This window comes from Gouania willdenowi, chromosome 6, assembly GCF_900634775.1.
Source record: "Gouania willdenowi chromosome 6, fGouWil2.1, whole genome shotgun sequence".
Lineage (NCBI taxonomy): Eukaryota > Metazoa > Chordata > Actinopteri > Blenniiformes > Gobiesocidae > Gouania > Gouania willdenowi.
This window is the reverse complement of record NC_041049.1, coordinates 71,365,232-71,376,403: the sequence shown is the minus strand read 5'-3', so window position 1 is coordinate 71,376,403 and position 11,172 is coordinate 71,365,232. Positions and strand designations below refer to the sequence as shown.

At 35.2% G+C, this 11,172-nt stretch overlaps 1 protein-coding gene across 1 annotated transcript; it reads left to right on the top strand.

The window, feature by feature from the left end:
- The first annotated feature begins 1,416 nt into the window (after positions 1-1,416).
- Positions 1,417-9,548, top strand: nts (neurotensin). The gene is made up of 4 exons (XM_028451766.1): positions 1,417-1,623; positions 2,395-2,456; positions 6,464-6,676; positions 9,396-9,548. Exons 1-4 carry the CDS (start codon positions 1,563-1,565, stop codon positions 9,537-9,539), a joined length of 480 nt encoding a protein of 159 aa, XP_028307567.1. The 5' UTR covers positions 1,417-1,562; the 3' UTR covers positions 9,540-9,548.
- Positions 9,549-11,172: the final 1,624 nt, after the last annotated feature.

Genomic DNA, 11,172 nt, shown 5'->3' with positions numbered 1-11,172 from the left:
CATATTTCGGTTTGTAATTGTCAGATCTTTTTGAAATTTAACTCATTATGTCAAGTTTCGTTAAGATCACATTTGGATTGTACATTTTGGCACTACTGTATTACTATTAATGTAGATTTTTTCTTTAAAGTATGAATGATTATGGATGGTACCATGATCAGAGTCACTGATCCAGATAACTGCCAATATCTGGTAAAGAGGAGATTTGGTGCTTGGCGAAGGTTTGCGATCTCTGAGTGCTCTTGTTTTTCTGTAATTTTCCACCATTTATTTGATCTATACTGTAAATATACATAAAAGCAGAAATAACAACCAACATTCCAACTAACAACTATTACACATATGGACAATCGAATTGGTCTGAGTTTTTACAGGATTCCAGCTGCTACAGGGGTCTGATTTTTATTATTATTTTTTCTGACTACATGACATGATAATTTTACCTAATATAACAAAAAGTGTTTCTGAACAGGATTATGGATTCCACCTTTAACCTCTGTGGATGAACTGTAGAACCAATGATGCCATCATCCTTTTAAAGTGCTGAGTTCTTCTAACATTGGACTTTTTCAACAAAATACATGTGCTTGATTGTATTTTTTATTGGTTGTAAATCTTGAGTTTCGAGGCCACATTTGCACTAAGGAATCTGGGATATTACATTTATTTAAAGTTTTGTCATGTAAAATATAACACTGAAAATAAAACTAAAATTAAAGGACATATTTGACTTCAGATTTCTGAATAAGAAGAAGACAACATAGACTTATATCTCGACATACTCCGTCTCACCCCCTCACACCGATCTGTAACTTCTGTCTCGTCCAACACCTTAAGTACATTGCTCAATACTCAAACTTTATTGGTATATGATGTTCCACATATGTTGATACACATTGTTCATATAACTAGACTTCCTAAATCAGCCCTGCAAAAACAAATTCTGTTCTGCTCTAATAATAAACCGTATTACTGACATATGAAAAAACTATGATAAACTTACGGGCCTTTCTGCTATTCAACTGCAAAATAAGTCACGGTTCCTGCCTTTGGTGGAGCGAATCCTTGGCACCCAACCTGCTGAAGCAGTGGAGGGGGAAAATATAACGACTACTGATTAGTTTATCCTTCCACATCCTCGATACAAACTACCAATTCTTTAGGCAAAAAAACCCCTGAAATGTTGTGATTCTGAGTCTCACTGACGTCCAATGAGATGACGAGGCTTGACGACATGGTGACGGGGGGGTGGGGTTGATGAGATGGATGAATGGATGGAACTGTGGTGGGAAGGTGAGGAGCCGGGGAAGTAGAAGAGAGAGAGGGAGGGAGAGGGGAGTGGTAGGGGTGATTCTCTGACGTCACAGTTATATATTGGATTGGAGTGAAACCTGCTGCACTTCACACACAGACTGAAGAAAAAAGCCTGTTTGGATCTGGAAGACAGAGAAGTTGCTCCATCACTAAAAACTTCTCCTTCAGCTTCTTCACCTCATGGACTACTAGACTCACCCACAGACTAACTCTTCTTTCCATTTTTGGTTTGGTCGCATTTCATCACAATGCAGGCACATTTGGCGTGCATGCTCCTTCTCTGTTGCACATATGGTGCACTATGTACAGGTATGAATGTAGTGCTTTGTTAGGATGCTGTGCTTCATGTTGTGCAGATAGTCAGGCATTTACTGCATGCAACAGGTGCACCACTTTACCATATACTAACAAACCTTTCAATTACTTCAAATAAATGTTTAAAATATAATGCAATAGAATATATGAGAGTTCAGAGAGCATTTATGAACAAAAAAATCATTTAAAAAAGTTTTGAATGCTTAATTCTGGTCTGTTGCTGTAGAACATATTTGATCTATTCCACTTTTAGCTATTAAGTTTTTTGTCTAATTAAACACTGAAGATAATATAGTTTAACAATTGACAAATTGCAGCGTTGAGTTGTACCTATTCAAGGCTTAAAGTAGGGTGTCTTCCATACAAATGATGCATTTTGATAGTTATTTATTAATACATTGTCTTCCAAAGTTAATCACAATCATAAATACTTTATTTCTCCAAAAGGGAAATTACATGCATTACAGAGGCTCAAATATTATAAATACAATTAATAAAAACTAAACAATGAAAGAAAGAAAGAGGAAGAAAAAACCTGCATAATTAAGTAAAATACTGTTAATCAAATGAGGATTAAATACAAGTGTACACATTACAGTAGAAAAAATAAATAAAATATGATAATAACAATACTGGTACAAATACAATACAGATGAAATACTTAATGTTACAGTCCGAAGTTTAAATCCTGTGATTCTTAAGAACAATTGTATGAAACTGGTTGTTGATCAAAATCTCTGTTTTTATTTGATTGTTTTCTGACAGATGTTGATCAGGAACAACGAGCACTTGAAGACGAGATTCTCAACAATCTTTTTCCATCTAAGGTTTGTAAAGTCACTTTGTACCTGTTGTACCTGTAACATCAGACGCTTGGTGTCCAAAGAGCTTTGACTGATCGCTGTCCATGTGTTCTTATTCTCATCCAAAAATGATCCACACTTTACTCACAGCTCAACTATCTGCTTTCACAATAAATCATCTTTGTGTGAGAATACAATAAATCTTACTCTTTTGACGCCCACAGAGAAATAAATAGTCCAGTGTGTATTTGCAGCATTACCTCCTGAGATGGCGTAGAGGAATAAAAGGTGTCCTGGCTGTGGGAGGTTTTACTGTTTTATCTTCTAGATTTTGATCACATGATCACATCTGTGTGAAGCTGTGGAATAGAAGATAGAGAACGTGGAACTATTCAGGAGTCGCTTAGTTGAGTCTAATAGGATTCAGATGGCCCACACACACACACACACACACACACACACACACACACACACACACACACACACACACACACACACACACACACACACACACACACACACACACACACACACACACACACACACACACACACACACACACACACACACAGATCAGCCATGTGATTCAGTGCTGCTGCTCAGAGGTGATGATTGTTTTAAGAACTTGCTTTGTGACTGATTGAGTGCTTCACACTATGGACTGGTGTGTGTGTGTGTGTGTGTGTGTGTTTATCCGAACAATACACACACCCTCTTTCTTTGGTTAGGATCACTAAATTGACTGACCATCCTCATCCACTTTCCTCCTTATCCAATAGATAGAGGATATGATTACATTTGACATTTTTCTCCAGTTCTTATTTCAAAGTTTGGCTTCTTGGTCGATGTGACTGTAAGGATAATTGACCTTGTGTGTAAGTAAATTGAAACTGCAAATAGATAACCTGATAATAATTTCTTACTTATATTAATAAATGATTCCGTGAAGGATCATTTGTTTTAAACTCATAATAGATACCAGTGCGTTTATCATTATTAGAATCAAAAGTACCTGTAGGTTTTTAGATACAATACAGTATATAGTTTTTTTCAGGTGATGAAAAAAGCCCAGATTATATTTGCACACTTCCTGGGGTGGCATATCACATGGTGTGTGTGTGTGTGTGTGTGTGTGTGTCCAAACAGTTTCACCAATGAAATTATCAAAATGCTATCTAAAAAAACTTTAATATTATTTTTTATTTTCTAGATATTTCCCCACATAAAAAACGTGTTTTCTGCTAAAGTTTGTCTGATTTTCAGTTAGATTTAATATTTGTCTCTGTTATTGGTATTTTTTTATGATCAGTGTGAGTGTTTTCCTTGTTTAGGCTCATACACTCATCAGCAGGGGTGTCACTAGGTCTAAAGGACAGGGAGGCTTCGCCCCCAGGAGGTGGGCACACTGCACTAACTCTAGTTGTACAGATTAGTTACATACTGTAACTCTAACTTTTATTACATCATAGTTGATATTTTAATGATAATGAACATAACAATTTTAATGAGTCTTTGGTCCTTTACTGTACTTTATTATCATGGCTTTTCTTGTGCCTACAGAGCATTCTGTCATTTGATAATTAAGTTTATGGTGTTTTGACTCATTTGTAATCTGTACTGTACATGGTTTTGGTACCAGATCTTATTAAACTAAAGGCAGAGCTTTAGAAACCAATCTGTCCAACGGAGAACACATTGACTCACCAAGTCACCATTTCTATTGGGTGTTTAGTTTGTTGTATTATTAGTTTTTTAAATGTATTTATTTATTTATGGCATTTAGTTTTTTGTAGTATTTTATTTTATTTTTTAATTTAATTCAATTTTAGTTATTTATTTATTAATTTTTAACTTTTTTTTTTTACTGGTATTTTACAGACTGCGGGTAAGATAACATACATGTTTAATAGTACGAGTGCGTCGTGATGAGTTAGTGTGTTTATCTGTGTGAGCTGAAGAATGTATAAATGCTAGATCACTGTGGTAAATAAGTTAATATGTATTTAAGATTGTGCTTTTATGCATTTTGTATATTTTGTATCTACAGGAAAAGATCCACCAGGGACAGGAGTTGAGAATTAGCATTAGCTACACACACTGTATGCATCGCATCAGTTGCATCTTTTGCTGTAACTATGTTTGACTGCATTGTCCCTGTCAAATAAATAAATAAATACATAATAAATAAGGACCATAAGAGGAGAAACCCTATTTAGAGAGAACACACGATGATGGAACAAGATCATTTATTTCTAAATGTCAGCGTCTTCTATTTGATCCCATATAATCTCTTGTTTCAGCATCTCTGCATCTCATATTATGCTTGTCTGTGCAAACTGAAACCAATTTGGTGCTTGAAAGGAACGAGGACTGTTGGCGACTATTTGTCTGTTTTCACCCTTTGAACATGTCCGATCATTCTCGATGACACCTCCGACACCTCCAAGATCTTTTGCTATAGACTCAGGGCCCACAGCTTGGTCACCTGATTATACCACAACAATGACTGCAGCTTGATGAGGTTGAAATGTCCCTCCGTGGGCCTTAGTAGTGCTCATAAGAAACAGCTCACATGTTTCTTTTCTGATGTCTGGACAAGTGGTAGTTAGAGTCCAGGCTGAAACCCACTGCAGACCCCACAGTACTGAAAGGTAATTGTCCCAGTCTTTGCACAGATTACTTTGTTACTTTAAAAAGTGTGAAACACCCATCGGGAACAATATGCATTACAGTTTCTTTTTTCCAGCAGCATTTTTATTGCTTTTTTAACCGATATCGAACAAGTGTTTCACTTTAACACATCAATGTGTTCCACAGACACACATTAAAGAACATATTCAAGAATTTGCTTGAAAGTGACACTGAAATGAATGATCTATAATCACTTTCTGCACATATCAGAACAATGTGATCAATGATGTCATTTCTTTTCTTTTTTTTAACAAGACAAGCATAAATAATTGGTACTTTTTAAAGCTGCTTTAATGAGGTCTTTTATTACATTGTCTAGGATGTATTTATGATTAAAGACATATTTACAACAGAATCAATTTAATTTAAATACATTCCTTTGATTTACTCTGCTGAGTATAGTGAGCTTCTACGTTGAATTCATTAGCATTATTAATTATTAATTGTAAAGCACTTTGAGCTGCATTCTTTTTGTATGAAAAGCACTTTATTAATAAAATATTGATTGATTGATTGATTGAAAACCCCAGACAGACCATTGGGGGGAAAAAGCATTGGGCGAGAGAAGAACATAGTCACTACAGCGTAATAGTGCTATACCAGGGGTCTGCAACCTGTGGCTCTGGAGCCTCACGTGGCTCTTTGACTCTTTTGCAATGGCTCCCTATAGCTTTAAAAAAATAAATTTGTGAACCTAAAATAAATAACGTTGTACAATGACTCAGCACTTTCCTACTTCAACATCTACAGACCATCAGCTTTCCTGCACCTGTGGCTAACCTTCAGTTTTAAATCCCTGGTAAAAAACTAAACCAACAAAAACACTATTTCTGGAAGAAAATACAGATTTTAATTGTGTGGGAACAGATTCATTTAACCACTAAATATGTATGTTTGATATGTGGCAAGAAATAAGCAATTAGCATGTTTGTTATCAAATTCAAGTTACTTTAAAATACATTAACTCAAATAAATAAATATTTATATGATATTGTGTTCATAGATACTGTTTTGTTGTTATTTCTTGATGTTAATTTATTTTATTTTTTATTTCAAACTGTTTTTTAAGTTGCCATTTACATGATCAGTATAAATCAAATAAAATCAAACATTTGTCAATATAATTTTAACTGTATAGTATTTAATTCACCGTATTGTCTTCATGAGAAGGTCTTTTTTTCAGACTTTAATCCAGGTGAGATGAGGTAAAATGGCTCCTTCAGAGTAAAGGTTGTAAAGTGCTGTTATACCGTACTGTAATACACTAATACAGCTAGAACATCAATAATATTCTTCATGTAAATCCTCGTTATTTAACAAACACAAAACCCTTTCTGCAGATGAAACACGGTAAGCAGAGCGCCCCCTACTGGCGTGTGTCGCTGGCCAACATGTGTAGGATGGTGAACAGCATTCACCAGGAGACCAGGAATAGTGATGAAGAAGAGGAGGAGGAGGACAAAGGTGTGCTGAGAGATGGAAGCTTCCAACTGCTGGAAGAGCTGAACAACCTGCAGCACATCTGTCAAGTGCTGCAGAGCAGGGATGAGAGGGTGAGACACACACACACACACACACACACACACACACACACACACACACACACACACACACACACACACACACACACACACACACACACACACACACACACACTAGTGCATGGTAACTCATTGTGTTCCAGTGTTAAGTACATACTGTACATGATCTGTTAACGTTATTATTAATAGCCATCCTCACAATCTGTTTTTTCTTCTGGCGGTCGTAAACTCCTCCTCCACTGTTTGTACAATTTTGACAATAAGCTATCAAAACTTTCTGAAAATTCCATAGATTTATGCTTGTACTTTTATAATTTGTAACTTTTAAACTTTTTGAATAATTACATTTCTTTGTGAAACTGACTTTTCAGCTATGATCCAAAACTTTGCAAACAAATTACAAAGCATTCAACCTTTAACACATTTCAACCTTATTGCTAATATTAAGCTAATGCTTAGCTCATACTAGGTTAATGCTAATGCTACGTAATCTTTTCACGGATCATGCGCGTAGACTACATCACTTCCTTCACTCACAATCTTTATGACAGAGCTGCTGGGACGTGATATTTATACAACGTTTGTTAAATATTTTAATAGTACACTTTAAATATGTGACTGTTTTGTGGTGTTTTTAATTGTTAACTAAAAAAAAAAAAAGGATAAAAACACAATATACAACGTTGACGATCAAAAGCCAAACATAAAATATAATAAAATAAAAATCAAATTGGAATTGACTCAAAACATAACATTCTAATTCCTTTTAAATAGCAGAGTTTTAAATCGTACACAAAGTGCTGTAAAATAGGGTTAGGGTTAGGATGGAGACGCGTTTCACAAATGCGTTGGAAGGATCTGGTCCGTGAAAGGATTGGGTAGGGAGAGCTACGTAACTGCTAATGCTAGGACAATGTTATTACTAGGTTAATGCTATAGCTAGGTGAATGCTAATGCTAGGTTATTTCTAATGTTAATGCTCATTATTTTCAGTTCCTTTAATATTTAGAGGCAGAGTGGCTAAATTCTCCCTCATGCCTGTAGGTGGCAGTAGGTGACACAATAAGGATTTCTTTAACTACATTACGTGCGTCATTGCTACAAATGCAACATGAGGTCAAAGTTTTATTTTTATTAATAATGCATTTAGGTTTGAAACTGCTGTTGAAATTAATTAAAACCCCAGCGTTTGGTCAGAGCTAAACATTAAAGAGCTTTACTAATAGGAGTGAAATTGTTGAGTTGATATTTAGATCCTGTTTTAAAGATGTTGTTTTTAAAGGATTCATGAGAATAGTTTAAATGAACTAATTATGAAAAGCATCTAATTCCTGAGATTGTAACAAAAAGCACATTCTGGTGTATAATGATTCAGCTAAGCCAACAACAGCTTGTCATAGCTTATAAACCAATCCTCATACACATGTATGGATAATACACACATATATTAACAGGCTTAATGTAAATCTCACCAGCGTAGAGGAGAAAAAACCTCATTAATCCACTGTCTTTGCTCCACCATCTTCTCTCTGCTCCTCATCATCAGCTCACCCAGGGGCGTCAACTCGTTTTAGTTCAGGGGCCAAATATGGAGCACACTTTGATCCTAGGGGGGGCCACAGATTTTTGGTGGGAAAAAAGAAAATTCAACATTAATGTTTCCTGGTTTGCACTTCCACGTATAAGTGAAATATAAATGATATATAAATGATGAAGTATGTGAGTATATCAGAATCTTCAGTTAAATGTTCCTGATTTTGAGAATTGTATGGGACATCACTGCTGTTGCTTGATGTAAGAAGTGGAAAACTGATATCTGCAAATATTGTTTAATTGAATTATATTTTTGGAGATGCTGAGATGTCTACAATTAGTAACAAAAAGTTTCATGTTTTAGATCATAATGATGGAAATCATGAGTTATAACACATATTTCAAATAATCTCATTTTGTAAATGAAACAGTATTTATTGCCTCCTGAATAGATTTATTTCTATAGTTTTTATTATTTCCTGTCATTCCATGTATTTTCAGTTCATGTTCAAACCAAGATCATTTTGTGTCCGTACGCCACGCCCCTATTTGGTCAGTTTAGGTCGCGTGACTAAGACTAAACGTTACCCTAACTCTAACCCTAACCCTAAAAAATGTTGCGATATTGGGTTATAACCTAACCCTAAACTAAACCTAACCCTAAACTAAACCTAACCCTAAACTAAACCTAACCCTAAACTAAACCTAACCCTAAACTAAACCTAAACCTAACCCTAAACTAAACCTAACCCTGAACTAAACCTAAACCTAACCCTAAACTAAACCTAACCCTAAACTAAACCTAACCCTAAACTAAACCTAAACCTAACCCTAAACTAAACCTAACCCTAAACTAAACCTAAACCTAACCCTAAACTAAACCTAACCCTAAACTAAACCTAACCCTAAACTAAACCTAACCCTAAGACGCTACGTATCTCTCTCTCTCTCTCTCTCTCTCTATACCTAAACTAAAGTACCCCCTGTGGTTGCGTACCCCCATTTGAGAAACACTGCTCTAATGGGCCCGATTTGGCCCCCGGGCCTTTAGTTTGACAGTGCTTTGGAAAAGTCCCAGCAGAGCCTTAATGTTTACAGTATTTTATGCCATCATTTTTTAAACACAGCCTGTCACTCATGGTAAACACGTGTGTTGTTGTGTCGCTATCAACATCCGACCCTTGTCTGTGTCTCACAGCTCATCCAAGACGCCCTGGATTATTCAGAGGACGACAACGACATGGCGCTCAAACGGAAATCACCCTACATACTGAAAAGGCAGACCGGGCGCTCCAGCAAGTCCCGGAGGCCCTACATCCTAAAGAGAAGTCCTGTTTACTGACTGCCTCACATGGAGACTGAAGAAGGAGTTTTTAGAACACACTGTGTCTATATTTCTTTGTCTTCTTGTAGCTGCTTTTTTCTCTCATTGTTGTTTAAATCCAGTTATTTCTATGTTCTACTGAACTCCCAGTGCTGAGGCCTGTGATATCCTGAAATAAATGAAAAACCAGTTTCTCTGAAAAAATCTATTTATTTATTTGTTTTGTCAGGTTATTATTAAAGAACTAATGGAACTAAAGTGTAATGTAAGGGATTTTCTTGTGTTTTGTGTCAACATTTCTCTGTAAATCCATTCTTTCAAATCCATTGAAGCAGAATAAATGCAAAGCTGATGATTACTAATGTTTTATGTCCTATATAAATATGTTTTGTGAAATAGATACATTTTCAGATGAGATGAATTAAGGATATTTCAATTGGTCTGGGTTTAGAACCAAACACATCAGCTCAAAAACAAGCTGAGATGCACATCGAGGATTATTTGAAAAATCTCAATGTTATGCAATTAAAAAACGTGTTTAAACCAGAAATATTTAAGTCAAATATAATTACATAATAAAGCACAAAGTATTAAAGCATGACATTTTAAAAATAGAATTTATTAATCAGAATGCTATAAAACAATACAAAAAGCATTATCATTGCTGTTGTTTAATATGTGAAAAGATAGCACTTATTAAAATATCATTCAAGATCAAAATGCAAGACTTTTTCTTTTTTTGGTAAAACAGACACTTTTACAGCTTAAAGTTGTGAACCTCTGATTTATAATAAGATATATATATATTTTTATCAATGCGAGTTCATAGACATTTTTTTCCATCAAAGTTGCACAAATGTTTTCAATTATTTTACTGTTTTTTTCATGAACATTCAATATATATATATATAAAAACAAATTGTTTATATTTAAAATCATAATCTCATTTTTACATATTCTTTATTTTTTTCTTGTTTTATTTGATTCTGTTTAAGCAGTTACTTCAAATTTTTGTTTCTAATAACACTCAAAGAACTGAAAGGTTTACATGTTCTCCAGGGTCTGATAACGTCATCTTCTACTTTTAATGTTGATAATTGTAATCAACACTGTTGAAGAATATTAAACCTATTACAGTACATCTAACGTTTGCTTGTAAGTGTCACGGTTGAGTGTAGGTGTGGATCCAAATGGAGGCAGAATGTAAGCATAGCGTTCTCAGAACAATCCATGTTTATTTCTCCAAACTTAATCCAAAATCCAAAAAGGCAGAACGAAGAAAACGCAGCAGGACACGAGAAGGGAAGACAATGACATGAACAATGATCCAGCAATCATTCTGTGTCCAAGCACTCAGCTAAAAACACCTGGGTGGAAACATGAGGGAGCTAATCAGTCACCAACCAAGCACACAGACATCACTGGGGGGTGGAGCCACAAGCAGGAACACCTGAAACACTGACAAGAGTTAAATTAGAACACAAAATAAAGTGCTAAACACAAACCAAACAGAACCTGATAGTAAGATGTAAAAGCTGTATATGCAATAAAAAACACCATAAATACATGTTTGTGGAGGTCGACATATTAAATGTTTCTGTTCTGGGTAAGTGCAACATCAAAAACCATCCACCATAATGTTCCTGAGGTT

Excerpts from the sequence above, each read along its gene's own strand:
- nts (XM_028451766.1), top strand. The coding sequence starts at position 1,563 with ATGCAGGCACATTTGGCGTGCATGCTCCTTCTCTGTTGCACATATGGT. Across the intron at positions 2,457-6,463 it reads ACAATCTTTTTCCATCTAAG|ATGAAACACGGTAAGCAGAG; the intron begins GTTTGTAAAGTC and ends CCCTTTCTGCAG. Across the intron at positions 6,677-9,395 it reads TGCAGAGCAGGGATGAGAGG|CTCATCCAAGACGCCCTGGA; the intron begins GTGAGACACACA and ends TGTGTCTCACAG.